This window comes from Erythrolamprus reginae, chromosome 4, assembly GCF_031021105.1.
Source record: "Erythrolamprus reginae isolate rEryReg1 chromosome 4, rEryReg1.hap1, whole genome shotgun sequence".
Taxonomy (NCBI): domain Eukaryota; kingdom Metazoa; phylum Chordata; class Lepidosauria; order Squamata; family Dipsadidae; genus Erythrolamprus; species Erythrolamprus reginae.
This window is the reverse complement of record NC_091953.1, coordinates 86451527-86473122: the sequence shown is the minus strand read 5'-3', so window position 1 is coordinate 86473122 and position 21596 is coordinate 86451527. Positions and strand designations below refer to the sequence as shown.

General features: G+C 43.4%; 1 protein-coding gene across 2 annotated transcripts in view; it reads left to right on the top strand.

The window, feature by feature from the left end:
• Positions 1–21073, top strand: part of SHROOM2 (shroom family member 2) — a 191039-nt gene extending 169966 nt beyond the window's left edge. Inside the window, exons 6-10 of one of the 2 annotated variants that reach the window (XM_070750847.1) lie at positions 6978–7730; positions 9985–10536; positions 15263–15398; positions 18310–18582; positions 20196–21073. In XM_070750847.1, the coding sequence (XP_070606948.1) occupies positions 6978–7730; positions 9985–10536; positions 15263–15398; positions 18310–18582; positions 20196–20462 (1981 nt within the window). In that variant the 3' untranslated portion in view covers positions 20463–21073. Of the gene's footprint in view, positions 1–6977; positions 7731–9984; positions 10537–15202; positions 15399–18309; positions 18583–20195 lie in introns of both variants that reach the window. The other variant, XM_070750846.1, reaches the window with a different exon arrangement.
• Positions 21074–21596: the final 523 nt, after the last annotated feature.

Here is a 21596-nt window from a genome sequence, read left to right as displayed (position 1 = left end):
TTGCCTTTCAGAAACTCCTTAAAACCCACCTCTGCCGTCAGGCATGGGGGAATTGAATCATCTCCCCCTTGCCCATGTAGTTTCTGTGTATGATTCGATTGTGTGCTTGTTTTTTATATATTGGGGTTTCTTTTGGATTTTTTAACCTAAAACTGTAATTTAAATTGCTAAATATTAGATTTGTTACTATGTATTGTTTTTTACCATTGTTGTGAGCCGCCCCGAGTCTATGGAGGGGGGCCGTGTATAAATCCAATAAATCTAATCTAATCTAATCTATTGTAAATTGTGTAACACCATACAAGCAGATCCACACTCTCCATCTGTAGTGAATCTTCTGTCTTTCCTGCAAACCGGTCTTGACAAAGGACTTGCTCCCACCATACCATCATCCATGGGAGCTAAAGTATCACTTCAAAAAATTTGTAGATGGGTGAGGTCCTGCATAACCATAGTGTATGAGACTCAATCCCTGCCTGTCCCATCTGGAATCATGGCTCACTCCACAAGGAGTGTGGCGACATATGCAGCATGGGCTATGCAGGCCTCTCTAGAGGACATTTGCCGGGCGGCTACCTAGGCCGTCCCAGATACCTTCATCAAACATTACCAACTGGACTTGTTTAGGTCCGCAGAAGCGGCTTTAGGTCAAAGAGTGTTGCAACAGGTGTGCAAAACTCATGCGTCCCTGGTCCAGCCTGTTCCCGCCCTGCCTTCATAGCTTGGGTATATCCCATGTTGGACTCTCTACAGCAGCGCATTGGAGAAGGACTGTTGAACTTACCTGAATGGTCTTCTCGATGCACTGCAAGGAGAGTCCAAACCCACCCAGCCATTTGGCCCAGGGGCACAGTTTCTTGGTTGTTGTTTAATAGTTATTTGTATTTTCACTACTCCTTCGTTTTGCAGGAAAGGTGGAGTAACGACACGAACACAAGAGCTGGATTTAAAAACTGGGTCATTTTTATTAAAATAAATTTGCATAATTTATTTTAAATAAATTAGCATAATTAGCATAATTAACCATAACCCTAACAAGGACCCGCAGGGTCAAACAATTGCTTCCGGGGCAGAAAATGATGTAGAATAAACTTCCGGGGCAACTTATGGGCGTAGCTCCATGCTAATCCAGGTGAGGGACCACTCTCTCACCTGAGACCTTGCCATGCACTTGCATGTGGGAGGTCCCGCCGGCTAACCCCTACAAGGGGAATTAAATGGGCGGGACCCAAAGACAGGTTCCCCCCAACTGCTCAGGTCGCCAAAACCACAAGCCTTTGGAGAGAACCTGTCAATCATCCCCAAAGATGCCCAACGGAGAACACGCAGTTGCTAAACCACCACCCAGTTTTCCGCCCCTAACCTGCCTACCCAAATGACCAAAGGTAAGCCAATATAACCTAAAACAGGTGCAAGCACCCCCTAGCCGCTTATCCGTCTCCACAGTGTGGAATAGGCGAAAAAACCGTCCTGGCTAAAACGCCAGGTCCGCCAAAAAATCCTATTCGGCCCCATAGGGCGACCCCCATTGGCACACTGCAAGATAGGGAAGGCGGGCGGGTGTCTGCAGAGACGGAGTTCGGGCGAAAAGGCCAACTCCGACCCTGCCAGCCCTTTTATAGGGCCGGCAGGCTCCGCCCGGACGCGTCACTGATCAGACCACTCTGGTCTGATCATTTGGCCGAGATCTCGCGAAGCCTCGCGAGATCTCGGCCGAACCCAAGATGGCAGCTGCCGCCGGTCTCCGTGTCCCCCGGGCCTCCTGCAAAATGCGCCGGGGGATGAAGACCACCGGCGGTATTGCAGGAAAGGCGGAGTAACGACACGGACACAAGAGCTGGATTTAAAAACTGGGTCATTTTTATTAAAATAAATTTGCATAATTTATTTTAAATAAATTAGCATAATTAGCATAATTAACCATAACCCTAACAAGGACCCGCAGGGTCAAACAATTGCTTCCGGGGCGGAAAATGACGTAGAATAAACTTCTGGGGCAACTTATGGGCGTAGCTCCATGCTAATCCAGGTGAGGGACCACTCCCTCACCTGAGACCTTGCCATGCACTTGCATGTGGGAGGTCCCGCCGGCTAACCCCTACAAGGGGAATTAAATGGGCAGGACCCAAAGACAGGTTCCCCCCAACTGCTCAGGTCGCCAAAACCACAAGCCTTTGGAGAGAACCTGTCAATCATCCCCAAATATGCCCAACGGAGAACACGCAGTTGCTAAACCACCACCCAGTTTTCCGCCCCTAACCTGCCACAGAGTGGGGGTCAGATCTCTATCTTGGCCCCCCAACTCCCCCCTCTAACTGCACCAGCTCGCGCAGTGACCGCTGCAGGTCCTGTAAGAAGATGGTGTTCCCTTGTTCTGACAGGTGAACACCGTCAGCCCGGTAAAGCCATGGCTGATCTATGGTGATGCAGGGATGGGCCACTACAACCCCACCTAACTCTCTGACTACCTTACCCAGGGCCTTATTCACTCTCCTTCCAACCCGGTGAATGGCCCTAAGGGAAATGGCGTCCCTCCAGGTGATCCTCGGGAGGATCTCAGGCCACACAGTGCGAAGCCTCCACAGGTCTTCGCGAGCCTGGCAGATCAAAGGCAGACCTCCAAGCACACACAGGTCATTGCCACCGAGGTGCAAGACCAATCACCTGGGCGCAGCAATGGGATGCCGCCCTCCCAGTACCACCTGGGCGCAGCAATGGGATGCCGCCCTCCCAGCACCACCTGGGCGCAGCAATGGGATGCCGCCCTCCCAGCAATAGCGGTAGAAGCCCTTCCCACCACATGCCTCTTCCCTCCATCCAGACGACGTTGACCCATCGGCCCAATGACAGCTGGGTCCCCACGGCGGTTCTTGCTGCTGAGCGGCCGGCCCAAAATACCATGCTGTGACCGCAAAGCAACGCCGTCGGTCTCGTATTGGCGGGGCTATCTGGAAGAGGACACAGAGAGGTTACCTAGCCTAAGACCCTGCCCTAGACCCTCAGCAGGCCGTACATAACCCAAATAGGCTGCTGACCACCAGCGGCCGATCTCCTGAATCTTCTGGCTCGGGAAACCTGAAAGTGCCGCACTAGTGGCAGCGCCGATACGGAACGAGTGTGTTCCATAGCCGGCGGGATCAATACCTATCTTGACCATAGCCCTGGACACTAGAACCTAGAACTGATAGCGGGTCAGAGGGGTACTGTCCTGGTGCTTAAAAAGGCACCCTTGCCCCGATCCTCTCATACTACAGAAGTGAGAAAGAGCGGCCACCAGGCACACAGACTGATCGGCGACCGCACTAAGTTCTATCCTAACCCCTCTATGCAACTGCTCCGTCTTGGAATGTCTCACCAAAAGGGAGACACCCCCATCCCTGAACTCTAAATCAGTGAACTGGAAGGCATGGAGCGACCTGACAGCCTGCAAAGAGGCCATAGCCTCACTGACCCGCAGGGCCCCAAAAAACATGACACAAGTCGCTGCCCTAAAGAGACGGGCCTCGTACAAAGAGGCACACAGACTGTCCAAAGCTTGATTAATAAGCGACAGCTGCTGCACCGTCAGAGCCTGGCGACTATCCAAAGGGGTCCCCTGTCGCTCCCTCACCCAGCCTTCCAGCATCTTCCGAATGCGGAAGTCACCAGAAAGGTCCGTAAACCCACCCACCTTAGACAGAAAGGCGAGACCGGCTAACTTGGACCTAATAGTCCTAACTGAAAGGCCACGCTGCCTAAGCTGGACTCAAAATTCCATCAGGTGTTCAACTGGGGCAGGCCAAATATGGGTGTAACCCCTATCCTGCCTGAAATCCCCAACCTCCTTACCTGCATGCTGATCAGCCCTCAGGGTGTCTGGTGCCACTGAGAGGGCCATGGCCTTGCAGGCCCCTGCTCTCCACAACTCGGGAGCCCGCCCAGGCTCCAAAGGTGGTCAGGAAAAGCCTCTGGTGACGCGCGGGCCCACAGGGCCAGGGTCCGAAACCTGGACAACTGACCATGGGACAAGGCGTCAGCAATCCCGTTGTCTAACCCGGGGACATGTCAAGCCAAAAATAAGGCATTTAGGGACAAAGACCTGTGCACAAAATGGCGGACAAAGCCGCATGACCCTGTCGCTCTTGGAGGACAGGGCATTCACAACATGGACTACAGCCAGGTTGTCACACCAGAAGTGCATGGTTTTGTCCCTGAACTGCTCTCCCCAAAGCTCTAAGGCCACAACCAAGGGGAAGAGCTCCAAAAAGGTCAAGTCCTTGACCAGGGGGGAAGCCCTCCATTCCGGAGGCCAAGCGGAATGACACCACTGGTCGCCTAATATAACCCCGAAACCACGGGTCCCCGCAGCATCTGAGCACAACTGCAACTCAGCTTCCAAGAGAAGCTCGTGCCTCCAAAATGACAACCCATTAAACTGATCTAAAAATTCCCGCCATACACGTAGGTCATCCCTGACCCCGGTGCCTAGGCAGGTACGATGATGGGGCAAACGCAGCCCCTTCATCGCGTTGTATAACCTCCGGGAAAAATCCCGGCCAGGAACAATGACCCGGCAGGCAAAATTAAGAAGCCCCGCTAATTCTTGTAGCTGCCGGAGGGTGACCTTCCGACAACCTAACAATAAATCGAGCTTACCCCGTATCTTGACCAATTTGTCTAGGGGCAATCTTGATTCCCCTTTTGGAAAAGACAGGTGGTGAATCAACCTAAATTCACCACTCGCCTTTTTGGGGACTACACCTAAAGGGGACACCCGCAGAGATGGGGAGGGCGGCTCTGGGAAAGGCCCCAGCACCCGGCCCTCAGCCACCTCCTTTTGTATTTTTGCCCTAACGATGTCTTCACGTCCAACAACCGACTTGAAGTTGTCGGACATGAAAGCTTTCCGTATCCCCACATAAGGGATCCTAAATCCCTCAGAGAAGCCCTGCAGGAGAGCAGCCGCTCTCCAGCGAGGGTGATAATTCGTTAGCCAATCCCTGAGCACTGGAAGCTTAATTGGGCTGGGCCCCTTTTCCCCCAGCGGGCGGGGGTTGTTTAGCCTGACTCCCTCCCTTCTTATCCTTCCCCTTTTTTGGCCTGGGACACACCGAAGCGGCGTGGGTACCCCCACAGTTCCCACAAGCATGTCTGAACTTGCAAAAGGGGCGAAAACAAGCCCCCTTTGCAGAGAATTCATGACATGGGGGAGGGGCGGCTTTTGCCGCACCCCCCGTGGCGGCCTTAGCTGGGGTGGATGCTGGAGGCTCCTCTTCTGTTAAAGTGCCCGCTATCTGTGCGATCACAACCCTCATTCCCCAACATGTAGGTTGCTGCAAACCACAAGTCGGGAACAACCATGTCCCAGGGGAGAGTGGGATCGAATGCCACCCGCATCCTGAAAGCCTTGTCATAGTGACGCCAAATTGTGCCCTTGTACTCGAAATGAGCACGGGCTATTAGATCAATATATTTAAGCATCGAGGCAGCCCTAGCAGGCTGCCTCTGAATCACTATGCAGGCGTAAGTCAAATAGGCATACAGCCAAGAGCTGAAACACCTACTGACTTTCACCTTCTTAGGCTTCTCTACCTGCGCCTCCCCTTCCTTGTCTTTCTTGGGGACCTCCCTGTTAAGGAGGGAGAAAAGATCGACATATTCCCCCTTCCAGATGGTTTCTCTAACTGAGGGATGTAAATGAAACCCTAGGGGCGTGGATGGCAGCCCCCAGGGGATGGCCCCTGCCCTAATACTGGCGAGAGGGTCCCAAGCGGTGGCGACCCCAGCCCCTGACACTCCCGACCTTGACAGAAAAGCCATCATAGGAGGCTGAACAAGCGCAGCCGGAGCTGGCAGGGTCCAAACCTGGCTACAGGTGCCCGCAGGTGTACCTAAAAAGTTGACCCCACTCCCAAAACCCAGTGGGACAATGGCCTGTCCAGATAGAGGGAGAAGTGGTGTGGATGTTAAGTGTGGTGCGATCTCACCTGCCCCCAAAGGGGTAGAAGCCATCCATGGGAGCCCCGTTCCTACGGGGCCCGGCAACGCCGCCATCTGCCCGGGCTGGGCCATCTGCCCGGGCTGGGCCGTCGATTCATCCGGAGCCCTGCCGAGGGCCGCAGGTGCTGATGGGGAGGCACCCACCGGACCAGACACTGACCGCCAACGTTCGAGGTCGTCCAATCTGTTAATGATCCTGGCCCAGGAAAGAGAGGACATGTTAGCATCGGCAACTGGGGGCCCAGACCTCCTACCCCCCCCTCGGGGCTCCACCCTGGGGCTCTCCCATACTGGCTCGAGCCTGGGCTGAGGGCCTAACCACCCTCCTCGGCCTTGTCACAGGCTCACCCGGTGGAGCTGGGGCCTTCTGCCTCTTAGGGGCCATTAGAATTTATTTTGGGGGGGGGGAAATGAAGCAAGATGGCCCAAGCCCAAAGGCCCAAATCCAAAGGTGGGCGGCTGGCCGCACCCCCCTGTTCCTTAAATCAATAACACACACACACACACCCCGAGGAAAAGCAAAGGCAGGGAAGACAATTCCCTCCTCGGTCCTGAGGAGGAACAGCGGTATGAAAAAGCCCAAAAGGCCCAAGTGCACCAGGGCCTATTGTGCACCCCCCCCTGCCAGCTAACTCCACCCCCCCTAGGGGCTGTTCTAAAGACCACTAAGGGGACGACAGGGGGGAAAATCCCTCCTCGGTCCCGAGGAGGACTTTCAGGCCTTTTCGCCCTGACCAAACCACAATTAAAGCCTCCGATGAGGCTTCGTCCAAATTGGCCGCCAGCCACGAGGCCACACAAAATGGCCACCGCGATGCAGCAGACACCCGGCCGAGTGTCTGCAGAGACAGAGTCCGGGCGAAAAGGCCGACTCCGAGCCTGCCAGCCCTTGTGGAATACTGTAAGCTTAGACATAATTAAATAATAGAAATCTATTTACTAACTATACCCTACTCACTGATTCTGAAATAATTCTCCCATCCCTCCTTTTTCCCCAGATCATCTAATAAAGATTATTCAGAAGACTGTCTGAGAGAACTCACAGCTCAGGAGGACTACAGTTCAGAAAACAAGTGGAAAGTATCTGCACACTCCTTCCATGCAGGACCTGCCACTACTGCATCACAGCCGAGCCGAGGTAGAGCTGGGACATTGCCCAGTGATTACAGATATTCACAGGAAAATGTAAATGAGAAAAGCAAAGATTATGATGCTTTGCCTCTTGTGATTTCTGGACTACAAATATCAGATAAGAATCAGCACTGTTTAACACACATCAAAGCAGAAGAAAATATACAGGGGAAGTCTACACTGCTGAATAAGAAACATGGCTCTTTTCCTCAGAGGCCACCCGCACCCAAACGAGATAAGAAACACAGGAGAGAGGATAGTTTTTCAGCTTCACTTGTTTCAGAATCTTTGCTGAATGTGCCCAACAGATTGGCTCAGTCTTCCCCTGCTGATACCAATATAGCTGTAGGCAGCTCATCATCTTCTCAGATTCCCACAAAAAATTCTGGAAAACTTATAAGGGCAGAACTACCAGAGCCTGGGCCGTTAGCATCCACAGAAAATGTTTTTCAGCATTTAGAAGAAAAAAGACATCTCAAATCTGAACCTCCCCTTCCTTCAGCTTATCGTTACCATCTAAAATCTGGAATGGAAGCATCAAGATCCCCTTCACCACAATTTGCTCCGCCAAAGCTGACTGATAAGCCACCTGTGGCTGCTCAGGATGAACATTCCACAAGGTAAGTTACCTTGCACAAACTGTTAAACATTTGTCACATATTCATTGTTGGATTTGTTCACCAATTTAATATTAAGGTTCCAGGCACTGTCACTAGATGATTTTAGCTTGTAACTCTCCAGCTGTCTAGAGAGTTTTAAAACCACATTATTTTAACTCAACATAAATTATATACTATTTATTTCAGGTTTTAAACTGAGTTCAGTGCAACATGCTTAATTTACAAGTGAATCTCATTAACAGCTCTTGAAAATAAGGATACTCAGCCAATGACTCTAAGACTAATTGAAGAATAGAAAGCACAAAATATGAACATATGCTGTGATTGTATGTTCCTTTATTATTCTAAAACGTAATTTCCAAGGACTATTTTGCGTATTATACATATGGTGATGTTAATTAAATTCAAAGAAAACAGAATGCATGTACCCAGTTTTATATATACTTTTACAAACATATTTGGATATTTTCACACCTTTCTCACTATGGAAATCTAAAAGTTATTTTTATGAATGGTTGAAACTGCTATTAATGTTGCCAGTATAGTTAACAAAACAATGCTAATCTCTACGTATAATTTTTCTAAATGAACAATTGTATTTCTAGGATAGAAGATGAGGGTGGCTCAAAGGAATCCTATATTACAATAACAGTTCTTAGTTTTATTGCCAGCAGAACAGGACTTCCTAAAATAAAACAAAGACAGCCTTAGACAGTTTCTAAACATTTTTGTTCCCTTGGTAGGCAGATCAGCATAAAATACAGCATATAATACAATTGTTTCTTTCCCATTATAGCCAACAATAAAGGATATTTAACATCAAAAACAAGTAAAACAACTGCAAGAAAATTAGCTTTTCATGGTACAAGTTAGTTGCATTGGCATCCTTCAGTCTTGAAAGACCATGGTGTAGAGCACCCGATTTGCTGCTCTTCAAAGTCTTGCACATTGAATTTTAACTTGTGACTAATACGAATGGGTCATATTATTCATATTTTGTAAACCAAGAAAGAAAATCTGGGGAGACCCAAATCAAAATCCCCAATACATTCTCCTATAATCCAGTATGGGTTGACCTCGTCCAATCAGATGAGCACTGTGTCAGTTATTTTAATTTGGGGCTCCGCCTTGACTGTAGTATCATGGGGTATCATATGGTATGATCACCATTTGCGACCTTTCTGGTGGGCTTCACACAAGTAAGTGAATTGGGAGGGTGGCAAGGAAGGTAGCAAGTTACTCCCACCCCCTCTTTTTTTTCCTGAGGAGCTTGAACTCAACAGTACGAGATCCTTGGGACCTTATACTACATAGTCTGCACATGTCTACAGTAACCCCTATCTGTACACCATAGTGCAGGCATGCCCAGCCATGTTTATGCCAGGCTGCAGCAATCATTCCTCCTTGCCCAGCCATTCTTATTAACTGTATGTCCTCCTGCACTGACAGCAACCATCTCTCCATCTGGCCATGCTACTGCTACATCTTGGCAGCTATACCTTGCTTTTCCAGACCCCGTAGCACTTACCTATCTGTTGGCCTGTGTGTAAGATGCTAAAAACTTGCCACTTCTTGCCAACTTCCTCATTGACCTAATTGTTAAGCAATGGGATAATATGATATCATTCTTTATGACTGCATCACTTAGTGATGAAAATTCTAATCCCAATTACGGGCTTTAAGTAAAGGCTATGTATAATAAGTGCCTTAAGTGAAGTAATCTTCATTAGTCATCACTACAGATTTACCAGATGTTATGTCTCACATGCCAATTCAAGTTTCATACTGATTTATAAATTGCAATTCAATTGTTCACTTGTATATAATAAACATAGCTTAAATTTTAGAAAACTTTGTTATAAACAGTGAAGACTTTGTTTAAATTACAATAGTAATTTTCAATTATTGGAAAGAATTGTCATTGAGCAAAGTAGATGTTTCTTCGTATCAATATATGTGGGATTAGTCAGTACATTTAGACTTTTTTTGTTCATCTTTTTTAAAAGAAAAAAGCATATTAAATATCTTTGAAATTTCAGTCAAGGGCAGTTCTTTGTACATTTTATAACGTTAGTAGCAATAGCTAGTGCTCCGTTAAAAATATTTAAAATATACATAAGAATGTGAAAAATAAAATGTGATAAGTTACTCATTCCTAAATTCCTAAATAGGCTATTAATAATCTATATTTATATCAGTGAACAGAGTGTTTATATAATATAATTAATGTGCTATTTTACAAATTTTTCTAAAGAATTGAAAGAGTGATGGATAACAATACAACTGTAAAAATGGTTCCAATCAAGATTGTACATTCTGAGAGCCATTCAGAAAAGGCAAGCAGGCAGAATCTTGGGACCACAATAGAGCCTCCTACTTTACCAAGTGGCTTAGAAAAAGACCAAATCAAGACACTTAGCACTTCTGAACAGTCCTATTCACGTTTTTGTGCTTATACAAGACAAGGTGTGGAAACTGAGCTTGAGAACAAATCAAACCTGTCTTCTTTGCAACCTACTGAAAGCTTTGGGAGGAACATAAAGGAGAATGACATATCCACCCATGCAGTTAACTACGTGAGAGCCAAAGAAAAGACAATTGAAGACTGGAAATCAGAAGAATTAGCTAGAGAAATAGTGGATAAGGATAAATCATTAGCAGAAATTTTAGACCCAAATGTGAAAATAAAAACCACAATGGATTTAATGGAGGGCATCTTTCCCAAAGATGAGCATCTCTTAGAAGAAGCGCAACATCGCAGAAAATTTATTTTAAAAGTTTCAGCACCCAAAACTGAAGAGGAAAAGTGAGTACATATATTTTCAACACAAATTAATGCTTTTATTTTTTTTCAATATTATACGTGCACAAACTATATTTAAATTTTTGCTCTATTAAAATATAAGCTATATAATGAAGATAAACTTAGCAAACATAACTTCTATATCTTTCTTCCAATTCATACCTGGTTCTGGTTGTGATTTAAATTCTAACTTGTGTAGGAAAATACCAGCTTCGAAAAGGCTGAAATACCCAATGTTCGATTAATCCCTATTTCTACTAGTGGTTTATCAAAAACATATAAATACTTCATGATTGTGGAGGTTTCATTTCACTATTATATATGCTTGTTGTTGACAGATTCACTGTGCCTTGCTGGATAAGAATTGTTTTCACTACTTCCTAGCATTTTATTATAAATGTTATATTTCATAGCAAGTAAGAGATATTGCACAGAACAGGGAGCTCGACAGTAATTTTGTACTGTAATTACAAGTCATCAGCAACACTGATACCTAGATTTCTGAGCCATCTGAGAAAGGCAGTAGGTTTTAGGAGCTCAAATTAAGAGTGGTAAATTGGATCAGCACTAAGGCAGTGTGCTGATGAATGTTGGATATGGCAGATGCTGATTCAGATCAGTTAATGACTTTCGGTGATTCACTGTTTTAGAGCAACTTACCTTTCAAACCTGTTACAGGGTAGAATGAGAGAGACCTTCAATATATGTAATGTTGATTTGTCAGAAGAAAAAGCTGGGTATAATTGCAATAAATAAAATAAAAAACAATACATCCTAGTAAATATTCTGATAAAATATACCATATTTTCGGTGTATAAGACGCACCTAGATTTTAGAGGAGGAAAACAAGGAAAAAAGTATTCCAAACCAAATGGTGTAGTATTATATTGTTTAATAAAATACCAGTGTAGCAGAATTCTTTTTACAACCATGTATACTTTTTTAAACCATGTACACTTTTTAAAACCATGTACGCTTTTTACAAACTTCAAACTTGACAGTTTCAAGACTTGTGGACTCCAACTCCCAGAATTCCCCCACCAGTCATGCTAGCTCAGAAATGGGAGTTGGAGTCCACAAGCCTTAAACATGCCAGGTTTGAAGAGCCTTGCACCCCTAAATCCTAACCCAGGGGTCTTCAAACTTGACAGCTTCAAGACTTGTGGGCTCCAACTCCCAGAATTCCTCCACCAGTCATGCTAGCTCAGAAATGGGAGTTGAGGTCCACAAGCCTTAAACTTGCAACCCTAACCCCTAGTCTTCAAACTTGACAGCTTTAAGACTTCAACTCCCAGAATACCTACGCTGCTGGGATCCACCTCCAAGAGTGACTCACTGCATTTTCAGATCAAAAAGGCCTGGCTCTGCATCTCCAAAGGGCCAAGGCAGCTCCTCATCCCCTTCTCCCAGGTCCAGCCGAAAACCTGACTGTGGTGCTTTTCTGTCGACTGCCACTCTGCGCAACTTTCACCCTAAACGACCCTCAATTCCCACCCCCCTCCACCAGCTCTGTTTCCTTTTCTTTTTCCAGGTCAGCCTCTGTCCCTACAATGATAACCGCCTGGCTCAATTGTAAGCCCCAGCCTTGCCTGCTTCAGGTACCCTGTTCTCCTCTCTCACTTTTTAGGTTCGTCTTGTGCGGAGAGACTAAGAGAGCCCACCTTTCCTTCTCCCTCGCGGCCACTGAGGAGAGCAGCGCGGCGCTTGCAACTCTTTTCCCTGTAGCCGCTGCTGCCACTTCCTCCTCGGCCTCAACATTGTTTCCTCCCAACATAGCGAGGACAGGAGGCTGCTGCTTTCGATGCTGCTGCTGCTTCTAATGGAGGCTAAGGCAAACGAGCAGCGCTGTGTTCTCGTGTGGACCTGCTTCGTCCTTCCTCCACAGCGACAAGCAGGGGCTGCCATAAGCCACCTGGGTTTCGGTTCCAGGTGGGGATGGCAGTGAAGGAAAGTGTGTGTGCGGTGGCTTATGGCAGCCCCTGCTCGTCACTGTGGAGGAAGGAAACAACGTCAAGGCCCATTTGCCTCAACCTCCATTAGAAGCAGCAGCAGCAGCCTCTCTATGTTGGAAGGAAACGATGTCAAGGCCGAGGAGGAAGTGGCAGCAGCAGCTACAGATGCTGTTGCTTCAAGGCAAAAGAATTGCAAGTGCTGCACTGCTCTCCTTGGTGGCCGGGAGGGGGAAGGAAAGGTGGGTGCTCTCAGTCTCTCTGCGCGAGACGAACCTACAAAGGGAGAGAGGCACCCACACGATGGAGATCAGAAGCTCGGCTTTCCCCCATGCCTTGAAACTTGGCGCGTAGTCCCATAGTCCGGTGGTGGCAGCTTCTGCGGTGCAGCTTTCTTGTAGTCTGGCAATAGTGGCTTCTCTTGCAGTTTGGGAGTGGCGGCCAGCGCCAGCCGACAAACTGCGTGAAAAGCTACCGCCACCAGACTACAGGAAGGCTGCTGCTGCTGACCACCACCCAACTGCATTCGGTGTAAAGACGCACCCAGGTTTTGAAGCACTTTTTTTGAGACATTAGCTGCGTCTTAGTCCTAAGTAATATATATATTACTGAGTTTTGCCAAAAATTTCAATTTGGATATTTCTGTAGGTTTTTGGAGGAGAATTGTAAGTAATTGCAAACATCTAACTAAAAATTAATGGGAGATAGAAAATGAAAACATAATATTCTCACAAATATATATGAACACACACACACATAAGTAACTCTGGAGTCTTATTTCCAAGCAGGTAATTGTTTGGTTCATGTTGCTTCATGCGAAAAAGAGAGACAAAGAGCTGTTTGTATCTTAGATATTCAAATTTTGTTCCTCTTAATAGAGTGTCTGTTACGTATAGCCAGTTGAGGGATGAAACAATGTTTATTAAAATGGAATTCTAATAAATGTTGATTTTTGCCATGATATATGATAGAAATTGTTGAATTTTGTGAAGGGTTTTTCTCAGATTGATTATTCCTCATGCAATATACCGGTTTCAGTATTCCAGTCCATGGATTGTCTCTTTGCACTCTGCTTATCAGCATTTGGTTGCTCCCAGTTCAGCCTGGTTCGATGAACCAGTAGAAGCAGCAGTGGGAGGCTCTACCTGCCCACTTGGGGCGCTTCTGCACATGCACATGCGCAGAAGCATCACAAGTGAACCAGTAGCAACAGGTTTTAGAACCTACTACTGCTATGAATATAGGTATATGCATTGATCTCTAAAAGGAGTAGGGCTTGGGTTGGATACAATGAACACCATCTTGCCACTTTTGACCTACTGCAGACATCATTGGCTCTTTACTGTTTATTTGAAGGAAAAATAAACCTTCTTTAATTGAATTATGTTCCAAAAGAATTGATCCTATACAATAGTGGTATTTTTAAAAAATGCTACCAGTTCTGTGGGTGTGGCTTGGTGGGTATGGCTTGATAGGCATCGCAGGGGAAGGTTACTGCAAAATCCCCATTTTCTCCCCATCAGCTGGGACTTGGGAGGCAGAGAATAGGTTCTCCTCTGACTGGCCCTGCTTATTTATCAGTTCTCCAAACTACTCAAAATTTTTGCTACCAGTTCTGGTCAGAATCTGCTGAATCCTATAGGATCCTATATACACAATATACAGTGGTACCTGTACTTAAAAACTTAATTCGTTCCATGACCAGGTTCTTAAGTAGAAAAGTTCTTAAGTAGAAGCAATTTTTCCCGTAGGAATCAATGTAAAAGCAAATAATGCATGCAAACCCATTAGGAAAGAAATAAAAGCTTGGAATTTGGGTGGGAGGAAGAGGTGGAAGAAGAGGAGGAGGACAGAAGGTAAGGTGAGTGGAATCAAAAAAATCCAAAACTTTAAGGCTTTAAAAAAAAAATAGGGATTCTGAGGCAGCGCCCAGAGAAAGGAAAATGCTCCGTTCACTCTGGGCTGCCAAAGCCTCCCTAAGCGACACCTGGCAGCCCAGAAAAGCCCGAGATGGCTGGGATTAAAGGGGGAATGGCAGGAAACTGGTCGGGCCTTCGTACCACTCTCAAATTTCTTGGCAAATTTTTCCAGGCTCGGGTTCTTAAGTAGAAAATGGTTCTTAAGTAGAGGCAAAAAAATCTTGAACACCCGGTTCTTATCTAGAAAAGTTCTTAAGTAGAGGCGTTCTTAAGTAGAGGTACCATTGTCCTTGCTATCAGTAAACTGATTTCAATCTTAACTTTTCTAGTGTTGAGAGAAAGATATTTTTAGCAATAGGTTCTTTTAAGCATTAGAACTGCAGATAATGAAACCCAAGAACCTATATATTTACTAAATGTGTGCTTATGGGATTAGATAACCAAGGCTAATGAAAGCCAGAAACAGATTTAAATATTACCTTTCTTCCATTGCCCATGTAATCAAGGGCAGGGCACAGAAATTTAAATATGGTCAGAGAACATCAATTAGAAGCAAAATAGAAATCAGCATTTTAGGCCATAATTTTCAGACATTCCTTTAATTTCCTGTCTCTCTAGCTAGGTTCTTAGAGTGATAAAATAATGTGGTTATTTTATCCATTGTTTCTGTGGGTATCTTTCTCTTAACCCTACAATCTATGTACTGCAAATAGTATTTCAAAGTAATTATTATCTTGCTTTCAGTGCATAAACATGTCAAGAAGTCTGTTGAAAAATAGTATTTTTTAAATCTTTGCTTAGGAAAGAGGAGCTGCCTCTGTCGTTGGCCATTCCCTTAACAACTAATTCCACTTACTATAGCACCTCTGCACCCAAGGCAGAACTTCTGATCAAGATGAAGGATATGCAGCAGCAGCAGCAGCAACAACAACAACAACAACAACAAAGTGAGGAGGATTCTGAAAATGAGCTAGACCACAATTTGTCTGAGAAGAAGGTAAGTTTGTCATGATAATTTGTTTTCAGTATTACTTATTATTGGAAGGCAATGTTTTGAACTACCTAGTGGTTCTGTCTCATTCCTCTTCAGCTGAAAATAAATGTGAGGAGGGAACAGTGCCTAGTATTCCATATTCACAAAGTAAAAAAGAGGAGTTCCTGTTGAAATGAACAAAAAAAGCAAAATGCCTCTTCAGAATACAGAATAATTTACTGTGTAAAGAAGATACTTTTTCAACAAATGAAAAAGTGATTGTGCATTACTGAAGTACATTAACTTTTAGAATTAAATCCTATATAAACATAACTGAGAAAAAAATACTATTCGGTTCAACAGAATTTATTTCCCAGTGAACCTGTTCAGAATATCAGTTATTTATGAGGTACATTCATCCATCTGAATCAGCAAAAATTATTCAGGGACTACTGGTTGAGGGACATAAAAAAAGAACATTCTAGGTGACCTTAACTCTAAGACCATCATTTCAGAACTTCTAAAACAAAATTCGCCCTCCTGCTTAAGAACCATATTAATCATTTCAATTTTTACTTACCGTAATTTGAAGTTAAGGACAACTTCTATTATTTAAATTATTTAAAATATTACTGACTCCAAATAGGGTTGTTTACATATGTTTACTCATGATATTTACTTTATCATTAGGTTAAGATTTTTATTTATTTAATTTATCAAATTTCTGTATTACACTCCTTATCTAAGTGATTTTGGGCAGTTTACAAATAAAATAATATGTAACCCATTTCAAGTATTACATGTAGCTTTTAAGGTAGGAGAAATAATTGTAACAAAATAAAAATATTTCAGGCCAAAGTAAAGAAGTGAGAATTTCAGGATATCTGAAGGATGAGTTAACAGATAACAGAATAACAGTTGAAAGGGACCTTAGATGTTTTCTAGTCCAACCTACTGCTCAAGCAGGAGACCCTGTACCAATACCATTCCAAGCAAATGGCTATTCTCTTCTTTAAAACTTCCAATGATGGACTTCCCACAACTTAAATTGTCACTCCAAGATTTATCTTTTTAAAGATTTTGATAAACATAGATCCATATTCATTGACATTTGATAATCGAACTAAATTATGCAATACATAAATTGACAGTGGAAAGAGCAAAGGAAATTTTCTTTCTATACAATCAAGATAAAGTCATTCTTTTTTAAAAAATATATATATTTATTAATTTTTTCCTTTAAATAAAAAAATACATAGTCATATTTACAGATGAATCTACATCGTATATACATTCCTATCAACATTGTCTTCTAATTACTTTTAGATTTCTTGATGCTTTATTCCAATGCTTCTTTTAAGTTTCTTTTTTTTGTCCATTGATACCATTTTGTCCAGGTTTCATAATAGTCCGATTCTTTTCATAATACTCTTATCAGTATAATCAAAATATGCTGTAATAATTAATATCCCTGTTGAACTATAATGTGTAAGACAATTACACAAAATATGTCCAACTGAGTGTTAGAATCTTGGGTCTTAAAACTTCTCTGGACTTCATTTTTTATTTGCAGACATTTCCGTAACCACCTAGATAATACCTGCTCCTTATATAACTACTCATAGTTCTCTTCACATGTGCATAAATCAAGAAAAGATTTGAATAAAAACAGCTTTTACTTTAAAAATGATTTTTATAAAATAAATCTTCCCCAGATTTTAAAAAGTTTGATACTTTTCAAGTTTGATCTTTTAATATTTCTTATCTTTCAATAAAAAGGAAATACAATTTTGCACATTTTCTATAATTGTATGAGATGCTCTTGAGACAAAAGTGCAGTTGTGTGGGAATTGCTTTTGATTAGATGGTGTCTCATGGCTCAGTTTTAAATATCACACCCACATGATTGTGTAATTCAAATGGAATATGTGCCCAAGTGGGATTTTCTTGTGGAAAAATTCCCTGTTCTAAGAAGTCGCACCTGTGTTTGTCAGACATAGAACTATTATGTCATCAGCTATTTAAAGCCCATACCTCAGTGCTGAAACTAAAACTACTGGTTCAAATTATTTTATCCAGTCAAAGAAGCTAGTTTCCTTTTAATATTCACGATATAGCTTTGTCCAGGAATAATTAAGTCAGCCATAGCTAAAATTATTATTATTTTTACTATCTAAACTTCAAACACACTAAACATTATGTAATTTTTTTCATTTTCTGTGTGCACATGAAAAAAAAGATAAAAAGAGCCAAAGGCATTGGGATTTTTATTATTGTGAAATTCTCTTTTCATAGGACATTCATTAATATCCCTGATTTTAGATATGTAATAACAACATACTTGTTCTGCTACTTTTAAGGAGTTGTTTCTTCAGTTGGATATCCCAATTCTCTTTCCTTCAATCCTGTTATAATTTACATTGATTTGAGGGCACTTTTGTTTTTAGAGAAACATTTATGCAAATGCATTAAGATTAATATTTCTTCTATTATTCCATCATTTACTTTTCCCACCCTATATTATATCTATATTTCCCATTCCTACAATATACTTTTTCAGCCTTACTGAAGATTTATGGTCAAATCACTAGAAGAAAAATGCAGCTTGTATTTTTTATGTTTTTGCCATTAAATGCTCTCTTATTTAGGTAACTGACAGTTATTTATTTATTCCTTGACTTTTCTTAATCCAAATCAGAAATAGCTCACAGCATACATTTCTAACCACTCCAGTAATAGAATATATCAGCTGTCTAACTATTTCAAACAAATATATTTTGCTTGCGTTGATTTTTCTGAATAACAAAAATATATAGACTATTTTGGCAAGATTCTTGATCTTGTGGTTTTATCATCTAACCATTTAGAAGTTGTGAGATGAGTAGCCATATAAATCTAATAATTATATATCATAAATTCTCTCTCTCTCTTTCAGCAAGAGCTTATAGATAGCATTAGTCGAAAACTAAAAGTGCTAAAAGAAGCTCGAGAGACACTCTTGGAAGACATTCAAGCCAATAATCTTCTTGGAGAGGAAGTGGAGGTAGTGGTAAAGGGGGTCTGCAAACCCAATGAATTTGACAAGTTTCGGATGTTTATTGGAGATCTAGACAAAGTGGTTAACCTCTTGCTATCACTCTCTGGTCGACTTGCCAGAGTAGAAAATGCATTAAACAACTTGGATGAAAATGCTTCTCTTGAAGAAAGGGTAAGGCATTTATATTGTCATATGAGGAGAAACTTCAATTGCACCATATTATTTTGTTTTGCCAGCTCAAATGTATACATAGACTCCTCTCATATAGAGTAGTCTTCTTGGTTAAAAATAAGAAATCAACTTTGCCCAAAAACTGTTATGCTAGAGAGATGTTACTTGATCAATGATTTTCTTTTATATGAACTGATTTATATGCAAAATTGTTGATCCGTCCTGCTATCAGACATCATTTTCCTCCTTATTTAATAGATATGGACTGCTTGGTTTAGACATCTCAGACTCTAAGCTCTCATGTTAGCTAGCTACAATTCTAGAAGTTGAAAGGGCTGGGGCATTTTGAACCAATCAGTTATACTGTGACCAAATTAAGTGGATAATCTCCAAATGAAGTTCTTAAGAGAGTCTGCATTCTCCAACATATTTTGAATCAAGCCATACAAGAGCCAGGAAAACACTACTCACCACCTCTGAGGTTGTACCCATTTCTAGGGTGGTTGTCCTAAGATGGTAATAGAACAGAACAGCTCATCACAAGACAATGTCCCTCAAGACATAATTTAATTAGAACTTGTGTAAAAGAACTCCAAAAATAAAAAGGCTCACAAAGCAGAATCAAATCTTTATCAACATTTTTGAGACGTGCCATTAATTATACAGTATATTTTTTAAAAAATTCTACCAAATAATAAAATGTATAAAGCTGCTTTGTCATTTTACTATTTGCTTAGGAAGCATGTAAGTCAGGGTTGTGAAACTATTTCATTGAGGGTCACATCATTTTTACTGAAAGAGTTGGAACAAACTTCCAGCAGACGTCGTTGGTAAATCCACAGTAACTGAATTTAAACATATATCCAGGGGTGGGCTGGGATAAACATATATCCAGGGGTGGGCTACTGTTCGGACGGGGGTGGGGGAAAGCAGTGGGGTAGCGAAAATGGAGCTCCACCTCAGACAACCCAATTTGCACTGAAAGATGTTGAAAGAAAATGCAGGGTGTCCTGCATAAGTCACGCCCACAATGTGGTAATAAAATTTTTGGTAGCCCTTCACTGCATATATCCATCCTAAGATAAAATACAGGAAATAGTATAAGGGCAGACCAGATGGACCATGAGGTCTTTTTCTGCTGTCAGTCTTCTATGTTTCTATCATGGTTGTGTTTGACCTGGGGCCAGGATGGGCGTGGGCAGGATGGGCGTGGGCAGCTTGATATATCACTTTGTCAGGGCTACCTGTAGAGGCCCAAGAGCTCTGCCAGCGAAAACAGGCTCCAGAGCTCAATTTTTGGCTGTGACAGATTCCTGCAACCCTCTGCCAGCAAAAATGGAACTTGGGAGGACTGTGTGCAGTCATCCTGAGCTCCACTTTTGCTGCAGAGGTACCAAGGGCTAGTCTTTTGCTATTTCCAGAGCAGCCCTGCAGGCCAGATCTAAGCACCCTGGGGACCAAATCCGAGTCCCAGGCTTTGAGTTTAACACTCTTTATGTAGGTCTTCCTAAGATGTTTTCTTTAAAACAATTATAGGGGAATGTTCCTTTATGGAAATAGAACATAAAGCTAAATGTATTAATCACTACAATTTTTCTGTTCTGTTCTCTTAGCGGATTCTAGTAGAAAAACAAAAATTACTCACACAACAGCATGAAGATGCAAAGGAGCTGAAAGAAAACCTGGATCGAAGAGAACGCATTGTCTTTGATATTCTGGCCAGCTATCTGAGTGATGAAAGCCTTGCTGATTATGAGCACTTTGTTAAAATGAAATCAGCCCTCATAATAGAACAGCGAGAGTTGGAGGACAAAATCAAACTTGGGGAAGAGCAACTAAAGTGCCTGACTGAAAGTCTCCAACCTGAAAGACCCAAATAATGATTCAATAATGGCAATAATCTTGGGACTTTGCTTTACATAGTTTTATTTGCAAACCTTGAAACCTTTTACAGTTTTTTAAGACAGAAAAGACACCACCATGAGCACTGTTCCCTGATTTCCCAAAAATTTTTAGAGACTTGGGGAAAAAGTACTTATATTAAGCAGATAAAATAACTTTTCCAGCACTGTGATTAGGCTGGTGAAATACAGGCACCAGTGCAATTTAGATCCTTTAAAAAAAATTTTTTTTTTTGCATGCTATTAATCCTTTCAAAATTATTTCAAAGCCATTTGCTCACGTAATATTTTAATTATATGCAATGAAACTAATTCAGAATGTATCAGTAAATTTCAAATTTCTATGGCTTTGTGAATTTTAATGTAATGAAATATAGCTATTGTTCATTAATTTATCACTTCAGTACAGTAGAACCCCGACTTACGAGACTAATTGGTTCCGGAAGGAGGCTCGTAAGTCAGAACGCTCTTTGACGAAACATTGTTTCCCATAGGAAACAATGTAAAGTCAATTAATCCGTGCAACAACAAAAAAACCCGCTGCTGCCGAACGCGGAAGTTAGCGTTCAGAGACAGCTGCGAAGCGGCGCGCGTGTTTTAAAATGTGGAAGCCGGCCTGGGGGGCTCGGGGGCTTCCCCCGAGCCCCCCAGGCCGGCTGTGACGTTTTAAAACACGCGCGCCGCTTTGCAGCTGTCTCCTGAAGCCGGAACGCTAACTTCCGCATTCGGCTTCAGAAGACAGCTGCAAAGCGGCGCGCGTGTTTTAAAACGTGGCAGCCGGCCTGGGGGGCTCGGGGGCTTCAAAGCGGTGCGCGTGCCCCCGAGCCCCCCAGGCCGGCTGCCACGTTTTAAAACACGCGCGCCGCTTTGCAGCTGTCTTCTGAAGCCGAACGCGGAAGTTAGCGTTCCGGCTTCAGGAGACAGCTGCAAAGCGGCGCGCATGTTTTAAAATGTCACAGCCGGCCTGGGGGGCTCGGGGGGAAGCCCCCGAGCCCCCCAGGCCGGCTGCCACGTTTTAAAACACGCGCACCGCTTTGCAGCTGTCTCCTGAAGCCGAACGCGGAAGTTAGCGTTCCGGCTTCAGGAGACAGCTGCGAAGCGGCGCGCGTGTTT